Source organism: Chiloscyllium plagiosum, unplaced genomic scaffold (genome assembly GCF_037043375.1).
Source record: "Chiloscyllium plagiosum isolate Xiang-an unplaced genomic scaffold, Cpla_swu_hap1 HiC_scaffold_2, whole genome shotgun sequence".
NCBI classification, from domain to species: Eukaryota; Metazoa; Chordata; class Chondrichthyes; order Orectolobiformes; family Hemiscylliidae; genus Chiloscyllium; species Chiloscyllium plagiosum.
Window position 1 is genome coordinate 159,529,890 of NW_028270140.1, and position 20,315 is coordinate 159,550,204.

Sequence of the window (20,315 nt, forward strand, 5' to 3'; positions counted from 1 at the left end):
ATAATTAGATTCAAAAATCGAAATAATAGTCGGAAGGTAAAATTAATTACTTTTCACTTGGATGCATTTTGTATTCTGAAAATAGATAACTTAACTACACCAATGCAGATTGATGGATATGATTATATAACCATTACAAAGACATAGATACAAGGAGCAAAAGCTGGTATTGAAATATTCAGGGCTAAATGACTTTCCGAAAGGACAGGCAGGGAGGAAAGAGTGGTAAATTAGCATTGTTAGTACAGGATGGAATATTTGATCTTTTTGATTTGATTTATTTTGATTTATTATTGTCACATGTACCTATCAATTGCCATGCCAAACAGTGATGCATTTGGATAGAATGCTTTCTATGTACATCTACAAGAATTGGTAAAGTGTCTTTATGGACATGCCAAATATCCTTAGCTTCCTGAGGAAGTGGAGGTTCATTGACTGTAGCATCAGTGTGGGCTGACTAAGATAGATGGTTAATGAAAGCAAGAAATGATCAAAACATAGAACATTACAATGCAGTAGAGGCTCTTTGGCCCTCGATCTTGAATCATAAAATGTGGGTGGAGGTTTAAAAAAAAAGAAAGAAAACAGTGGTAGGAGTCATCTGTAGGCTCCCTAACAGTAACTCGACAGTGGAGGAAACAATAAATCAGGAGATAATGAGTGAATGTAACAAAAGCAGTACATTAATCTTGGGTGACTTTAATTGTCATGTGGATTGGGATAGTGAGATTGGCAGAGGAGCCCATGAGGAATAATTCATAGTGTGTAGTTTCCTAGAACAATATATCATCGGTACAACCAAGGATCAGTCTATTTTGGATGTAGCGATGTGTAATGTTAGAATAAAGGGTTCCATTACATAGAATTTAGCATTCATAGAGTAATCGAGATGTACAGCACAGAAACAGACCCTTCAATCCAACTTGTTCCTGCTGACCAGATATTCTAACCTAATCTAGTCCCATTTTCCAGCACTTGGCCCATAGCCCTCTAAACCCTTCCTATTCATGTCCCCATCCAGATGCCTTTTAAATGTTGTAAATGTACCAGCCTCCACCACTTCCTCTAGCAGCTCATTCCATACACACACCACCCTCTGTGAGAAAAAGTTGCCCCTTAGGTTCTTTTTAAATTTTTCCCTCTTACCCTAAACCTATGCCTCTATTTCTGGACTCCCCCACCCCAAAGAAAAGACCTTGTCTATTTACCTTATCCATGCTCCTCATGATATTATTAACCTCAGTTTGAGAGGGAATAACTTGAGGGTCAGAAACAACTGTGCAAAGCTTAAATAAGGGTAATTATAAAGAATGAGAGCAGGGCTGGCTGGAATGGATGAGGGAAGGAGTTCGGCAGCAAATATGGTTGAGGAACAATGGCAAACATTTGAAAAATAGCTCCTGGCTCACCATATAAACATATTCCAGTGAGGAAGAAAGATTGCAGAAAGGGGATAAGTAAACATGGTTAACCAGGGAAGTTGAGGATAGCATCAGATTGAAAGCAAAACAGTCAGTTCTGCTATAATGTAGTAGTTCCATTCTCGTGCCACCCCGAGTTATAATAAAATCATGTAATAGCAGCTCCATTTAAACTAATGGGGCTGGAATCACGTTATAACCAATACACGCTTTAAAGCTTCACACTTTAGAAACAGTGTACCTAATTCATCAATTGTGTTCCAGCGAATTTGTGTTAACGGCACACGCATTATAGTAGAAAAACATATATGGTAAAGATTAATGGTAAGCCCAAGGATTAGTAACATTTTACAAACCAACAAAAGATGACGAAAGTAAAAGTAAAGAGGGAGAAAATAAACTTTGAAGGTAAACTTGCAAATAATATTAAGACAGACAGCAAGAGCTTCTTCAAAGATATAAAAAGGCAGCGAGAAATCAAAGTGAGCATAGTTCCTTGGAAAATAAGACCGGGGAAATAAAAATGGGGAACCAGGAAATGGCAGAGAAATTGAATAAATAGTATAGATCTGTCTTCACATTAGAAGACATTAATAGTATTCCAACATTACTGAATAATAAAAGGGACAAAAGAGGAGAGGAAATAAATACAATAACTATCAGCGATTTTTGAGAAGATTTGTAACTCAGGTTGATGGAAAGTCTAAGTTAGCTCGCTGAGGGAGATCCTGTTTGATTAATTTAATTGCTTTGTTTTTTAAAAGGTGTCTTGATGAGGGTAGTGCAGTTGATGGGGTTGACATGGACTTCAGTCAGAACTTTGACAGGCTCCCACATGAAAGACTGGTTCAAAAATAAGGGCTAATGGGATCTAAGACAAATTGACAAACTGGATCCAAAAGTGGTATTCAAATAGAATGCAAAGGGTGATGGTAGATTGGAAACCTATGACCAGTGGTGTACCACAGGGATTGGTGCTGGGACCCTTGCTACTTTTTATGTATGTTAACGACTTGGATGTGAACATAGAAGCTATAATTAGTAAATTTGCAGATGACATGAAAATTGAAGGTGTTGATAGTAAGGGAAAAGTCTCAGGCTACAGTCTGTTATTAATTAGCTACTAAATTGGGCAGTGCAATGCAGATGGAATTTAGTCCTGATAAGTACAAGGTAATGCATATTGAGATGTGTCATAAGAGAAGGACATGTATAATGTTCTTAGGGAGTACTGAGGAACAAAGAGACCTTGGCATATAAGTAGACAGGTGGTCAACACAGGTAGACAGGGTTGTGAGACAGCATATGGGATGCTTCATTAGCCGCAGCATAGAACGCAGGAGCAAGGAAGTCTTTGTAAAATGTCTTTATAAAACATTTTTTAGGCCACAGATGGAATACTCCGTGCAGTTCTGGTCGCCACACTGTCAAAAGAATGCACTGGAGATGGTGCAGAGGAGGTTCACCAGGATGTTGCCGGGATGGAAAATCTCAGTTACGAAGAGTGACTGGAAAGGCTGGGTTAGTTTTCATTGGAACACAGGAAACTAAAGGGGGTTTTGACTGAGGTGCACAAAATTACAAGAAGCATAGACAGAATAAATCATGAGAGTCGTGAGAGGTGTCCAAGACCAGAGTGCATAAGTTTAATGTGTGGAGTAGGTCGTTTTGAGGAGATATGATAAATATATTTTTCACTGTTGCCTAGAGGGCAGTCGAGGCAGGCACTCTTACAACTTTTAAAAAGCATCTGGATGAGTACTTAAAATTCCAGGGCACAGTGGAATTGAGCCAGGGTGTTTGTTGGTTTGTATAACTCCATGAACAATATACTGGCATTAGAGGCAGTCCAGAGAAGAGTCACTAGTCACCATGTCTACAGGGACTATTTTATGAGAAGAACTTGAATAGGTTGGCTATTCAAACTCATTGGAGTTTAGAAGTGGCAAGGTTATTGAAACATGAAAGATTCTTAATTACTTGACATGGTAATGTAGAGAAAGAATTTCCCCATCAGGAGAGTCTAGGACCAGAGGGCATAATCTGATAATTAGGGATCACAATTTAAAACAGGAGTCCAGAGGAATTCTTATCTCAGAGGATTGTGAATCTATGGAATTCTTTACCACAGAGGGTTGTTGAGGCTGGTCATTAAGTATACTCAAGGCCGAGACAGACAGAATTTCTTTTAACCAGTAAGGAAACCAAGCTTTATTGGGAAAAGACAGGAAAGTCAAGTTGAAGATTATATCATGATCTCATTGAATGTTTGAGCAGGCCCAGGCTAAATGGTCTACTTCTGTTCCTATGTCTTATGATCTTATATGATGAAGAGTTGAATTGAAGTTTCTTCATTCAGACAACTGATGGATTTTTGGAATTCACTGGTAAAAACAGTAGAATATTTGGTTCATGAGGCTGATAAATTTTTCAACCTCATTCTCCTGCTTTCTCCCCATAGGCCTTCAGACCCTTGACAATCAAGAACCAATCTATCTCCGTCTTAAATATACTCAATGACCTGGCTTCCACAGCCTTCTGTGGCAATGAATTCCACAGATACACCAATCTCTTGCTGAAGATGTTTCTCCTTACTTCCATTCTAAAAGGTCTTCCCTTTACTGTGCCCTCGGGTCCTAGTCTCTCCTACCAATGGAAACATCTTCCCAACATTCACCCTGCCCAGGCTGTTCAGTATTCTGTCTGTTTCTCCTCATCCTTCTAAACCCCATTGAGTATAAACCCAGAGTCCTCAAACATTCCTCATAAGTTAAGCTTTCCATTCCTGGGACCATTCTTGTGAATCTCCTCTGAACACGCTCCAGGGCCATTGCATCCTTCCTAAGATATGGGGCCCAAAACTGTGTACAATACGCCACATGTGGTTTGACCAGAGCCTTATAAAGCCTCAGAAGTACATCCCTGCTTTTATATTCAAGTCCTCTCAAAATAAATACCATCATTGCATTTGCCTTCCTAAACTGACTCAATCTGCAAGTTTACCTTGACAGAATCCTGAATTAGATATCCCAAGTCTCTTTGCACTTCAGACTTCTGAATTTTCTTTCCATTTAGAAAATAGCCCATGCTTCTATTCTTCACACCAAAGTGAATGACCTTACACTTTCCCACGTTGTACTCCATCTGCCAGTTCTTTGCCTACTCTCCTAACCTGTCCAACTCTTTCTTCAGGCTCCCCACCTCCTCCACGCTACCTGTCTCTCAACCTATCTTTGTATCATCTGCAAACATAGCCAGCATGCCCTCAGTCCCTTCATCTAGATCGTTAATGTATAAATTGAAAATTTGTGGTCCCAACACTGAGCCATACGGAACACCACTTGTCACCGGCTGCTATCCTGACAAAGACCCTTTTATCCCCACTCTCTGCTTTCTGCCAGACAGTCAAGCTTCTATCCAGGCTAGCACCTTGCCTCTAACACCATAGGCCCTTATCTTACTCAGTAGCCTTCTGTGCGGCACCTTGTCAAAGGCCTTCTTGAAGTCCAGGGAGATAACATCCATTGGCTCTCCTTGGTATTACCTGCTTGTTACTCCCTCAAAGAATTCTAGCAGATTTGTCAGGCATGGCCTCCCCTTCATGAAATCATGCTGACTTTGCCCTATTTTACCGTACACTTCCAAGTATTCAGAAATCTCATGCTTCACAATGGATTCCAGGACCTTACCCATGACCAAGGTTTGGCTAATAAGTCTGTAATTTTCTGTCTTTTGCCTTACTCATGTCAGTATCACGTTAGTGATTTCCCAGTCCTCTGGAACCCTCCCAGACTCTAGCGATTCCTGAATAATCACCACTAATGCCTCCACTATCTCTTCAGCTATCTCCCTTAGAACTCTGGGGTGTAGTCCATCTTGTCTAGGTGATTTATCCACCTTCAGGCCATTCAGTTTTTCTAGCACCTTCTCCTTGGTGATGGCCACCATACTCAGCTCTGCTCCCTCATTCTTTTGAATTTTTGGGATATTGCTCATATTTTCCATTGTGAAGACTGATATGAAATAATTATTCAGTTTCTCAACCATTTCCTTGTTCCCCATTACTATCTCTCCAGCATCATTTTCCAGCGGTCCACTGTCTATTTTTGCCTCTCTTTTGCCCTTTATATATTTAAAGAAACTTTTACAGACTTCCTTTATATTACTGGCTAGCTTATCTTTATATTTAAGCTTGTCCCTTATTTTTTTGTTGTGCTGTGTTGGTCTTTGAAAGCTTCCCAATCCTCTGGTTTCCCACTGCCCTTTGACACATTTTATGCTTTCTCTTTTGCTTTTATGCTCTCCTTGACTTCCCTAGTCAGCCACGGTTGCCTCATCTGCCCAGTACCAGATTTCTTTTTCCTCCAGATGTGTCTCTGCTGTGTCTCCTGAATTGCTCCCAGAAACCCCTGCTATTGCTGTTCCACTGTCTTTCCTGTTTGGCTCCTCTTCCAGTCAATTCTACCCAGCCCCCCCCTCATGCCTCTATTGTTGCCTTTTTTCAGCTGTAATACCATTATCTCTGATTCTCATAACCTTGATGCTTCATAGATTAAAACTCCTGCTCTCAGGATGACTAGTTTCCCAACATTGAAACCTTGAACCTTCTGCAAAATTATTGCACCTGATCAGAATTCTCTGCCTGCACCCCTGGGTTTCTCTGTTTGACAACACTCCCCACGGTCTTACCAAAATGTAATCCCTCACATTTACCTGAATTAAACTCCCTCTGCCATTTCTCAGTTGACCAAGATCCCATTATACTCTTGGATAACCTTCACTAACCACTCTACCACCAATTTTGGTGTCAACCACAAATTTACTAATCATGCCTCCTATATTCTGGTCCAAATCATTTATATAAATGACAAACAATAGTGCAATTGGCACTCATCCTTGTGGCACAATTGGTGACCTCTTTCAGCTTTGCTGATAAGATAGTCCTTCCATACTGGGGACCATCCTAGTAAACCTCTGAACTGCCTTCAATGAAATAATATTATTCCTTAAATAAGGGGACCAAAACTGCTCACAGAACTCCAGATGTGGTCTCACTAGCGCCTTGTACAGTTGCAGTAAGACTTCCTTATTGTTATACTGCAATACACTTGAAATAAGGGCCAGCATTTCATGAGCCTTCCTGATGACCTGCTGCACCCTGGCTGCTAGCTATCTATGCTTTATGAGCAAGTCCCCTCAAATCCCTAGGTGTTGCAGCTTTCTGCAGTTTCTGTCCATTTAAATCACTTTCTGATTTTTTTATTCTCCCTTCCAAAATGAACAACTTTACATTTTTCCATGTTATACTCCATTTGCCAAATTCTTGCCCACTTATTTAACCTATCAATATCTCTCTATAAACTATTTGTATGCCTTGCCATCTATTTCATCTTGGCCTCAACTCCACTCTCCTCATCTCGGTCTTAAATCTGCTACCCCTCATCCGACCATTATGATCTCTTGTTCTAGATTGCTCAACATGAGGAAACATCCTTTCTATACCTACTTTGTTAATGCCTTTTAGCATTTTATACGTATCAATTAGATTTCCTGTATTTCTTCTAATCTCCAGAGAGTATAGCCTTAAACTGCTCAATCTTGCTTCATAAAACAAATCCCTCATCTCCCAAAACAATATACTGAACCTCCTCTGACCTGCCTCCAATACACTACATCTCCTCTCAAGTAAAGAGACAAAAATTGTACACAGTAATCCAGATGTGATCTTACTGATGCCTTGTACAGTTGCAACATCACTTCTTTACTTGTATACTTTTTCCCTTCAGCATAAATGCCAAACTTTCATTGGCCCTCCATTTCGTGCTGTACCTACATCTTATTTTTCCACAATTCATGCACAAGGGCACACAGATCCCTCTGAACCAAACATACTGATATTTTTCTCTATTTAGATATTAAGTTGCATTTCTCTTCCTCCAACAAAAATGGATAACCTCACTTATTAAACTTCATTTGTCAAATTTTTACTCATTTGCCTAACCTATCTATATCCATTTGTAAATTTTTTATTTCTTTGTTGCAACTTACTTTCCCACCTATTTGAAAGTAATCTACAAATTTGGCTATAATATTTTCTATCCCATATCCAAGTCATTAATATAGATTATTAATAGTTTGAACTTGAGGATGAACCTTATGGCCCCCACTAGTTTCTTCCTACCACCTAGAAAAAGACCCATTTATCCAGACTCTCTGCTTGCTGTTGGTTAGCCAATCGTCTAATAAATTATTCCTCATCCCATGTTATTTTATCCTGTGTATTAATCTTTTGTGCGGCACCTTATCAAATGCTTTTGATAAGTATTTTGAGGTCTGGCTTCATAACCTTCCATTGAACTGCTTTATTTCTGACTACAGAATTGCATTTCCCTTTCAAATAATTAAAAGCAAAGTACTGTGGATGTCGGAAATCTGGAGCACGCACAGAGATACTGGAGAAGCTTAACCGTTCTGGCAGCATCCATGGAGAGAAAAAGAGTTAATATTAGTGTCCTCTGAAGTTCTGAAGAAATCAAATGTTAATTGTTCCTCTTTTCACAGATGCTGCAAGACCTGCAGAGTTTCTCCAGCATTTTCTATTTTTGTTCCCTTTCTAACAATGATATTGATTTCAACGTGGACCCGAACTGCTGGCAGTTCACCTTCCCCAAATCAGAGTTCTCTGCTATTACTCAGTGACATCCTTTACCTTGACACCAAGGACACGTGACAATAAAATCAAAATCCAATCAAGGACACAAAACACCATCATGGATTCTTGTCTGTAGCTGCAAAAACATTTCTTCAATACTGAATTACCAAGGCTTTCCCCATTTTCCTTCAACCACCATTTCCACACCTCATACATCTGAGCCACCTCTGGGCAGTGCTATGGAAACGTCACCAGACTAGAAGATCAGGTTAATATTCTGGAGATGTGTGTTCAAATCCCATCATGCCAGACGGGAAATTTAAATGCAATTGCTAAATCTGGAATTCAAAGCTAGTCATCATTAAGGTATCCATGAGACTACATTGGAAACTTCTAAATATCAATCCTGTTTACTAATATTCTTTAGGGAAGACAACTTGCGAACGTTATTGGTTTTGGCCTTCATATGAATTCAGGCACACACAAATGTGGTTGAATGCTGGCCTTGTTAGTGGTGCGAACAATCCCTGACAGAATTTATTAAAACTGGCTGGAGGATTCATCACTCTTGTTAGTATTCAAATCTAAGTACTAGTTGGAGAGTTGGATGCTCTTTGAGAAGTTTGTAGTACCTACCTGTAGCTTTGTAAAAGCCTGATATGTTAAGCTATCCCAGGAAACACTTAAACTGCAGCTTGACCAATTCTGGAAACACTTACCCTCACAAATATAGTGCAGTGACATCAGCTGCTGTTCAAGTTCTGAAACCTGGAGCTAAAACTGATGCAAATGACATTATTTCCTGCACAAGTGATTACCTAATAAAGGAGAAGCATCCTACAGTACCCATTTTTAATGCCCTTCCTTTACTAATTAGATACACCTAGCCACTGTAAAAAAATCCTAATATACCTTACTCATACACACTATTCAATTTATTTCATTAGTGAATTAGTTAATAATTTGTGTAGTAAAAGTAATATAATTGAAACATTCATTTTTCTAGTTTCGAGATAGGACAAGGAAAACCAATTACTTGAGACTAATAAAAGTGATCAAAGATAGTTACCTCTGTCCCCTTATGTACCAAATTCCCCTGTGAATCAAATTCCCAACTTCACACTTTGTCTAAATCTCACTGAGGCAATGATTTCCTCACTATGTACCTTTTACTGAAATTTGCCAATCTAGTGTATGTACTGTTGCTACAGAATGTCAGTGGTGGAGAGAATGGGTGTTTGTATGTGTGGTGCCAATCAAGCAGGCTGCTTTGTCCTGGATGGTGTCAAGCTTCTTGAGTATTGTCAGAGCTGCACCCATTCAGGCAGGTGCAGAGTATTCCATCACACTCCTGACTTGTGCCTTGTAGATGGTGGACAGGGTTTCAGGAGTGAGGAGGTGAGTTACTTGTGGCAGGATTCCTAGCCTCTGACCTCCAATTGTAGACACTATTGTAGACAGTATCAATGCCTGGCACTTGTGTGGTGTGATTATTACTTGTGAATGGGTTCAAGCAGAGGAGACTGAGGGGGTACATGATATAGATGTATAAAATTATGAGGAGCATAGGTAGGGTGCACAAGAAGAAAATGTTCTCCTTGATAGATGGATCAGTGATAGGGGGCACAGTTTCCAGTAAGGAGCAAGAGGTTTAGAGGGAATGGGCGGAAACATTTTTCTCCCAGATGGAGAATCTGGGATTCACTGCCCATTAGGGTGGTTGAGGAAGAAACCATTATAATATTTAAGAAGTATTTAGATGTATGTTTGAATTTGCCAAGATATATAAGGCTAGGGACCAAGTACTAGAAAATAAGATCAGAATATTTAGGTGGTTGTTTTGGCCTGTGCAGACTCAGTGAGCTAAAGGGCTAATAGACCTCAATGACTATGACTATTACTGAACAAGTCTTAAATCTGACTTGATGAAGGATATTTTGTTTCATTTTATTCAGTAAGGTGGTCGTTCACTGAATCACAAGCCTGCAATGCTGCAGTATGGTTTGAACAACAGAATATGCAAAAGAGAATAAGCCAAACTATTTACATATAACAAAATTTGAAAATTTTTGAAACACACAGTAAATATGCAATTCCATCTATGTCAACACCATTACTTTATAATATTCAACCTCCATTCTCTTTTCTATCATGTCTATTAGTTTCACTTATCTGTTTCTTTCAATCTCCACTCTTGAGACTATGATAGCACTTTCTTCATGGGCAAGTGTTTCATACATCTAACCTCAACCAGGACTTCTGTGAAGTGGAAACAAAAATATTCCAATCTATAAGATTTTCCCTGACCAAAAATAATCAATTCCTGATTTTTCTAACAGAAAGAAATCTTATGCTCTTTAATATGTATGTATGCTTGTAAAACTCTTGTAATGAAATTCCCATTTTTACTCCAGGGACTGACTCTGTCATATTACCTTAAAAAGCCATGTGCCAGAAATGCTGACAAGTGTATCATTCAAACCCCTCATATGCAGAACAAAACCCACATGCTACCAGTTCAAAATCCAACCTGTAAAATAAATGATATTTAGTAGATATTCTTACATTTCTTATATCATAGATTGCATGACCAGAAAGTTTCCAATATCTTTAGTTTGTGTCTATCACCATCAGTAATCAAGTGCCATGTTAAATACAGAATCCTGTTCTATGAAGTAGTCAACCTGTTAGTATTGCTTCTGATGTCATGGAATAAATTGTCCCATCATGCCAAATCTTTAATATTTAGAATTATTTTAACTTCTAAAAGAAGGAATTTGTATAGCAACTTTCAAAACTCAGAAAACCCCACATTATTTTAGCCAATAAAGTAGATACTTCTTTGAGGTGACATGGTATGCAAATTAGGCACAACAAGCTCTCAGTGACATCATTACAAGACCATCTGTTTCTTATTATAATGTTTATTGAGCAATTAGGTATTGGCCCCAACAGTGGGGATAATTCCCTTGCTTTTCTTTAAAGTAGTCCCACTGAAAGAATAGATGAGTAATCATTTTAATATCTCACTTTGAAACATAACAACTCTAAAGTGCAATTCTCCCTCATTAATGCAGTGGAGTGTCAGCTTTGTTTTTTGTGATGATGCTGCTCCTTTAACAAGGTTATGTTGACCTTGTTTTTTTCAGAAGGGGCTGTAAAAGGCAGAGGTGCCAATATGGCTACCAGAGACTGCCTAAGTCAACAATCAGGGGAGGCCTTTAGGTTTTTTTTTTAAACAGTACAATGAAAGGGGAGTGGCCAGTTCTCCCAGTTCAGGAACTTTCCTAGTTTGGTTTAGTTTTCGCATTTAGAAACTGCTGAGGACAGAGAAGCAGCTACAGTGAAAAGAGATTCCATGCTTCAACAAATGATCCCTGGTGGATCCTCTCTCCAACATCTCTCCTGGGTTTGAAATTACCTTTTTTGCCACGAGTTGTGATTATGGGATGTTGCAAGAAATTGGAACAGCATCATTAAGTTTGATAGAGTAAGTTGGATTTTCAGATAGGTTAAGTTATTCTATATTATACTCTGTTTTGTTTGTGTTTCATTCAGTAAGTCTATAAATAAGTGCTGTTTTGTTTAAAACTGAGCGGTTTGACCAGCTGCATCACTACTGAAAAAGCCACCTTACATCTGCTTAAAACAACTAAAAAGGTTAGGGTCTGGGTTACCATCTTAAAACATTTTAAGGGGGTCTAGCCTGATTCATAACAGTGCTCAAGTGTTTGAAGTGGCTCTTAAATCCACTACCTTATGACTTAGGTTAGAGTTAGATTAGATTAGATTACCTACTTACAGTGTAGAAACAGGCCCTTCGGCCCAACAAGTCCACACCAACCCGCCGAAGCGCAGCCCACCCAGACCCGTGCCCCTACATTTGCCCCTTCACCTAACACTACGGGCAATTTAGCATGGCCAATTCACCTAACCTGCACATTTTTGGACTGTGGGAGAAAACCGGAACATCTGAAGGAAACCCACGCAGACACAGGGAGAATGTGCAAACTGCACACAGTCTCCTGAGGCGGGAATTGAACTTGGGTCTCTGGCGCTGTGAGGCAGCAGTGCTAACCACCGTGCCACCCACAACATCTATTAACTGAGTCATGACTGACATGTTATAAGCTATTAAGCTATCTATAGAAGTAGGGGAAGTACAACAATGAATTATATGTTGAAAAGTGTGGTGCTGGAAAAACACAGCAGGCCAGGCAGCATCCGAGGAGCAGGAGAATGAATTATATGTAACAATTCTATCTAAAATCAAATTGTAATTAATAACTAATTTATTTTTCTTCCTTGTTTCAGCATCTCATTGTGAATATTATAACAGAGGTATGTAATGTTAACATTATCTAACAACTGGTTTTCATACTTATTCCTATTACTAGAAACCACAAAAACACGATAATGTGGCTCATCTAAACTATCCAGAATGAGTTGACCTCAATATAATACACATTACACAGTGCTAAAGCCTAGTTCCATCACTAGAAATCACAAGTAGATCCAGTGCAGACGTCTGTTGTAACATATTTAAAAATAATTTAAAGGCATTTTGGATAAGAGTTATGAGAGTGCACTAAGGCAGCAGCAGTAAATTGTTTTAATTCCTCAATGTAGTATCCTGAAACCAAACATCTTCAGTTGTATCATGGATAAGCTTTCCTTCATCATAAGGTAAGAAGTAAGGATGATCACAGATGACCACGCAATGTTCAGCACTATTTCTTGTTCCCCCAATTCTGAAACAGCCTGTGCCCTTACGAAGGAATACCTCGTGAACATTCAGCTTGGGTTATACATATGTGTCAGACAATGACCATCTCTAATGTGAGTGAATGTAACGACCCAACCTTCTGTGACCCCACTGTCAACCTCATTAGGATTATTAGTAACCTGGATGTAAGTTTGCTTGCTGAGCTGGAAGGTTTGTTTTCAGACGTTTCCTCACCATACTGGGTAACATCATCAGTGAGCCTCCGGTAAAGCACTGGTGGTATGGTCCGCTTTTTATTTATGTGTTTAGGTTTCCTTGGGTTGGTGACATCATTTCCTCTGGTGATGCAATTTCCTGTGGTGATGTCATTTCCTGTTCTTTTTCTCCTGGGGTGGTAAATGGGATTCAGGTCAATGTGTTTGTTGATAAGGTTCCAGTTGGAATGCCATGCTTCAAGGAATTCCTGTGCATGTCTCTGTTTGGCCTGTCCTACGATGGATGTTTTGTCCCAGTCAAAGTGGTGTCCTTCCTCATCTGTATGAAAAGATACTAGTGAGAGTGGATCATGTCTTTTTTCTGTGTAGCTAGTTGATGTTCATGTATCCTGATAGCTAGTTTTCTGCCTGTTTGTCCAATGTAGTGTTTGTTACAGTTCTTGCAAGGTATTTTGTAAAGCACACTAATGATGTTACCTAGTATGGTGACGAAGCATCTGAAAACACACCTTCCAGCTCAGTGAGCAAACTTACATCCAGAACCTCAATCTGAGCTACAAATCTTCTCAAAACCTACTATTACCAGTAACCAGCAACTGAATGGAATCAGCTATCTAAATGCTATGGCTACAAGAAGAAGTCAGAAGCTAGGATTTCTATTTCAAATAGCTTACTCCTTATTCCCCAAAGCTTGTGAAATATCTGCAACACTTAAGGCGGGAGTGTGATGGAATACTCTTTATTTAACTGGATGAACACAGTTCGAGGAACACTCAAGAAGTTACCAGAGGTAAAGCAGCTTGCTTGATTAACACCCCATCAACACTTTGTACAGTGGCAGAAGTGTGTATTATCTACAAGATGCACTGAAGCAACTCACCCAGGCTTCTTGGACAGCACTTCCTATGTCAGTCACCTCAAACACTGAGAAGGATGAGAGCAGGAGATACACGGGAATGCCACAAATGCAAGTTTTTCTGCAAGCTATAAACCATCCTGACTTGAAGTATATCAGTGTCCATTCACTGTTGCTGAGTCAAAACTTGAAACTCTGCCCCTAAAAGCATTATAGGTTTACTGCACTGCATGGACTGCAGCAGTTCAAAAAGTAGCTCACCAACAGCATCTCAGGGCCAATAGGGATGGACAGTAAATGCTCACCTGTGATTTCCCATTCTGTGAATGAATTATAAAAAAACATTGTATGCTGAAATTGGAGGTCTACATCTAAGTTGCGGAACGTTTCAGAGAACACCTCTGGGACACCCGGACCAACCAACCCAACCATCCCGTAGCCCAACACTTTAACTCCCCCTCCCACTCCACCAAGGACATGCAGGTCCTTGGACTCCTCCATCGCCAGACCATGGCAACACGACGGTTGGAGGAAGAGCGCCTCATCTTCTGCCTGGGAACCCTCCAACCACAAGGGATGAACTCAGATTTCTCCAGTTTCCTCATTTCCCCTCCCCCCACCTTGTCTCAGTCAAATCCCTCGAACTCAGCACCGCCTTCCTAACCTGCAATCATCTTCCTGACCTCTCCGCCCCCACCCCACTCCGGCCTATCACCCTCACCTTGACCTCCCTCCACCTATCGCAATTCCAACACCCCTCCCCCAAGTCCCTCCTCCCTACCTTTTATCTTAGCCTGCTGGACACACTTTCCTCATTCCTGAAGAAGGGCTTATGCCCGAAACGTCCTATTCCTTGGATGCTGCCTGACCTGCTGCGCTTTTCCAGCAACACATTTTCAGCTTAGAAATACATGTCCCTTTTAAACTCTAAACAGATTAATTCCAGAGTAGATTCCAGAGTAAGATCATCTAGAGTTGAAACATTCACTTGCTGTCAATCCATGGGTGCTGTCTGACCTGCTATGATTTTCAATGTTTTTTGTTTTCAGAGCTAGTTAAGCTCACTCAACTCTGTATTTAAAAGGAGAAAGTGAGGTCTGCAGATGCTGGAGATCTGAGCTGAAAATGTGTTGCTGGAAAAGCGCAGCAGGTCAGGCAGCATCTAGGGAACAGGAGAATCGACGTTTTCAGGAATGAGGAAGGGCTAATGCCCGAAACGTCGATTCTCCTGTTCCCTATATGCTGCCTGACCTGCTGCGCTTTTCCAGCAACACATTTTCAGCTCTGTATTTAAAAGCCAAGCTCCTGACCATCCCCTCCAACTCCACTTTAATTTACTCTCCTCCTTCTCTTTCAATATTCTCTTCACTTTAGGCACTTCTGATCTTTAGGCACCTAACGCAGAGATGGGTGCATACAGAGGACCTCATTCTGGATCTGACTAAAAGTAGCCTTCAATAGATCTGAGCAGGTGGCCTATGAAGGGAGCATAATCCATGACTATCGACTTCTGTTTTAAGACAATTAAACCAAGGGAAATAGGAACAGGAATAGGCATTCAGGTATTTGAGCCTGCTCCATGCTTAAATGGGATCATGGCTGATCTCACATTCCTCACCGATCGTGGGTATAGACATTCCTGGATGTCCTTGGAGAGAGCATCGGATGTCAACTTCTGCAACTGAAACTTTTCAAAATTAGGTGGGCACTATAGTGGCTGGGGCCATCATTTTAGAGTATTAGAGTCATACAGCATGGAAACAGACCATTCGGCCCAACTCGTCCATACCCATCTGGTTTCCTAAACTGAACTAATCCCATTTGCATAATTATCAATGGAAGAGGATAGGCCACTGGTGAGCCTGAAAGGAAGAGGCACCTGTTAATAAGTTATTGCAGAATAACAAAAAGTGCAATTTATATTACTCATCAAGTATAATTACTGAGGACTCTCAGAAGCATACAACTGTTCCTGACAAATGCTAATTTCTTTTTCCACCCAGAGATTGTGTGACATCATCAAATTGGGTGGAGCTTAATGCAACATCAACATTAACTCTTTCAAAACTGTTTCCTTTTACTGGCATTGTTAAAGATTAGAATTAGAATTAGGATTAGTTTTAAATCCCTGTAGTGTGGAAACAGGCCCTTTGGTTCAACAAGTCCACACCGACCCTCCAAAGCGTAACCCATTCAGACCCATACCGCTACCCTATATTTACTCCTGATTAAGGCACCTAACCTATACATCCCTGGACACTATTGGCAATTTGGCAAGACCTATGCACCTGACCTGCACATCTTTGGACTGTGGGAGGAAACTGGAGCACCCAGAGGAAACCCAAGGGGAGAATGTGTAAACTCCATACAGACAGTTGCCCGAGGCTGGAATTGAACCTGGGTCCCTCGCGCTGTGAGGCAGCAACGCCAACCACTGAGCCATCCCAGAGTGGGAACGGTTTGGTGATTTTTTTTCCCAGACCTGGGAACCTGCAAACACCTTCTTTTGATAGACGTAAATGTCTTTGCTTTTGCCAAATTTTTAGTTTAAAATGATATCAGGCAGCAGAGTTTCTCTTTCTCCTCCTCAGCAGTAGCATAGCACAGAATGCTGTATTGAAGGAAGTTGTACAGTTGCCCAAATATCAAGTATTAAATACAAATGATGCTTGTTCTTTATTTCAGTACATGGAAGCGACCCACATTTCATTAACAACATGAACGGTCTGACCATTTCCATAGATTTTGTCAACAAAAGACTGTTACTTGAAAAGTACAACAATACAAGAGTACTCCAGATGAGCTTTTTGTTCACCCCAGCCCTCTACAAAGCTATTTCCAGTAAGGACCAACATACCTAATTATTAGAAATTTTGTGACATCAGTAGCTAGAATGTAGGCTAAGAATTGCTTTGATTGATTAATTTTCCACTGTAAGTGTATTCCTGAAGTTTTCTCTTTTTCTAATGTGTATGCTTGCTTGATTTCTTGAATTTTGATTAGATTAGATTAGATTCCCTGTAGTGTGGAAACAGGCTCTTCGGCCCAACCAGTCCAGACCGACCTTCCGAAGAGTAACCCACCCAGACCCATTTCCCTCTGACTAAATGACCTCACACTATGGGGCAATTTAGCATGGCCAATTCACCTGATCTGCACATCTTTGGACTGTAGGAGGAAACCGGAGCACCCGGAGGAAACCCACGCAGACACAGGGAGAATGTGCAAACTCCACACAGACAGTCAACCGAGGCTGGAATCGAACGTGCAGCCCTGGCGCTGTGAGGCAGCAGTGCTAACCACTGAGCCAGAATTGTTGTTTTCAAATCCAGATCTAGTCTATCCAACAGAAATAGGGCAAATTCATGTCAGAAATTAGAAGTTGGAATGGCTTATTTCTTACCAGGTAAAATTAGACTATCTATACTACAGGAGAAAGTGAGGACTGCAGATGCTGGAGGTCAGAGTCAAAGAGTGTGGTGCAGTTGTTCAAGAAGACAGTCCAGTACCACCTTGTCCAGGCTAACTAGGCAAGGGCAACCAATGCTGGGACAATCAGCAGTGCTCAATTTCCATACAAGTATTTTCTTAATAAAATGATGTGACTCCCTATTACATAGCTTTTGAAAGTCCAAAACACTGCATTTCTTGCCTCAAGATTATCTTTTGGCAAACTTATAAAAAGGAGTAGAAAAGATTAGTTTTGCTTGGGTAGTTAAAAATGTTTTAGATATCAAACAGGAATAAACTTGGAAAGTTCACTGAATGGGAAAATGATTGGAAGTTAAGGGGAAAATTAAAACAATTAATAATATTTTAAAACTGGAGTAAAGTATTATTCCTCAGTTTAAGAATTTTACTATAGTAATGTTACTACTTGCTTCAGCATTTATAATTTATGTTTATCCTATGCATATAGGATCTGTCCTCTGCAGATAGAAGGATCTGAACATGTATGCCTAGAATTTTGTATGAAATGTCTGATGTTTGGCTAGGTCTTTCATCTGTTATCCACCTCCCAGTCCAATCCAGTATCCTAAATTTTTTTGTGGCTAGAACATCTTTAAACTCTGTCCTGGCTCACAGATATTTCTTTTTTTTCAGATTCAGATAAATATATGTCACTGGAATCCGTGAAATATCCTAACTACTTTGTCCGTTACTTTGACAATGGGACTATTACTTTGGAGAAATGGCAGATGGGTGATCTGTTTCGAAAGCAAGCTTCATTTCTTGTCCATAAGAATAGGTGGTTTGCCAAATACAATGCATTTGAATCGTTTACCTCACGACAAGAATTCCTCTTTGCCAATCCAAATGGAATTATATCAATGGAAAAATATGATGTCAGAAAAAGGATGGCCATGAGTTTCAAGACGACAGGTATTTTTGTTGTTTATTCCCAAGATGTAGCCAGCAAAGCTGCCAGTTATCAAAGAATGTACGGAAGGCAACTTAGCTTCAGTATAAATAAGAATTCTTCAGTAAATGGTATTCTTATGAATTTTCAGAGATAATCAACTGAATTACGAGGGATTGGTGGATCATGAAAATGAGAGAATTTGCACAGATTCAGACAGTACAGAAAATACCCTTCAGCCCATCGATTCTACACTGATAAAATTACCACTAAAAGTACACTAATCCTAATATCTTGCACTTGTCCCACATCCTTGAATGTTACTTTATTTGAAGTGCTCATTCAAATATTTTTAAAGGTTGTAAGGTTTCTAGCTTCAACTGGAGAAAGTGAGGTCTGCAGATGCTGGAGATCAAAGTTGAAACTTTATTGCTGGAACAGCACAGCAGGTCAGGCAGCATCCAGGGAACAGGAGATTCGACGTTTCGGGCACAGGCCCTTCTTCAGGAATGATAAGGGCCTGTGCCCGAAACATCGAATCTCCTGTTCCCTGGATGCTGCCTGACCTGCTGTGCTGTTCCAGCAATAAAGTTTCAACTTCTAGCTTCAACTACATTGCCAGCAGTGCATTCAGATACCTACCACCCAGTGAGTTAAAACATTTTTCCCAAATCACTTTTGAACCTTCTGCCACTTACCCTAAAACTGTACCCTATCGTGATTAATTCCTCAACCAAGGGGAATAGCTGCTCTCTATACCCATCATAATCTGATACACCTCAATCATGAGCCCCTCAGTCTTCTCTGCTCAAAAGAAAACAATCCAAACCTAGTTAGTTTCTACTTATAGCTCAATTTCTCCATCTCCATCCTGGTGAACCTTCACCTTCACCCTCCAGTGCTAACACATCCTTCCTGGAGTGAGGTGACCAGAATTACGCACAGTACTCCTTCTGTGGCCTGACCAATGCTCTGTACAACTCTAACATTATCTCCTTGCTCTTATACTCTATGCCATGACTGATGAAAGCAAGTGTCTAATGTGCCTTCTTAGCTATCCTGTTCATGTGCTCTGCCAATGTCAGGGGTCTGTCAATAATTACTCCATGATTCCTCTGATCCTCTAAGCCACCCAGTATCCTCCCATGCATTAAATATACCCTCATCTTGTTTCTTCTTCCAAAGTACATTACCTCTCATTTATCAGGGTTAAATACCATCTGCCACTAGTCTGCATATCTGATCAGCCCAACTATATCTTCCTGTAACTTACAACCATCTTCTTCACTATTATCTACTCTACCAATCCTGGTGTCATCTGCAAATTTGCTTCACATTCCTCCCACATTTGTATCTATATTATTTATGATATAACAAACAATAAGGGTTCCAGTAACTGATCCTTGTGATACACCACAGGACACCAGCCTCCAGTCACTCAAACAGTGTTTTACCACTACCCTTTGTGTCCTATTACTAAGCCAGTTTCTGATCCATCTCACCAAGTTTCCCTCAATTCCATGCAATTTAACCTTCTCAGTCAGTCTCCCATGTCAGACCTTGTCAAAAACTTTGCTAAAATCCATACAAACTACATCAACTGAACTTCCCTCAGCCACAGATTTTTTTTAAATTCTTACAAATTCGTGAGGCATGACCTTCCTCTCACAGAGTCAGGCTGACTATCTTGAATTCAACCATGCCTTTCTAAATGGGTATTAATTTGCTACTTCAGAATTTTCTCAAATAGTTTCCCTACCACTGACATGAGACTTACCAGTCTGCAATTTCCTGGTTCATCACTACCACAATTCTTTAAAATATGCAACCAAATTTGTCGTCCTCCAGCCCACTGGCATTTAACCCATGGCCAGAGAAGAATTAAAAATTTGTGTCAGTGTTCTAGATGTAGGTTTGCTTGCTGAGCTGGAAGGTTCATTTCCAAATGTTTCGTCACCCTACTGGGTAACATCTTCAGTGGGCCTCAGGCGAAGCACTGCTGATAATTCCTGCTTTCTATTTATATGTTTGGGTTTCTTTGGGTTGGTAATGTTATTTCCTGTGGTGATGCCATTTCCTGTG

At 40.2% G+C, this 20,315-nt stretch overlaps 1 protein-coding gene across 1 annotated transcript in view; it reads left to right on the top strand.

Moving 5' to 3' along the window:
* The window catches only part of LOC122539512 (uncharacterized), a 230,757-nt gene that overhangs the window by 142,983 nt on the left and 67,459 nt on the right, over window positions 1–20,315 (top strand). The window contains exons 13-15 of the mRNA XM_087994168.1: window positions 12,391–12,417; window positions 16,559–16,714; window positions 17,978–18,256. Coding sequence (XP_087850294.1) covers window positions 12,391–12,417; window positions 16,559–16,714; window positions 17,978–18,256 — 462 coding nt within the window. The remainder of the gene's footprint in view (window positions 1–12,390; window positions 12,418–16,558; window positions 16,715–17,977; window positions 18,257–20,315) is intronic.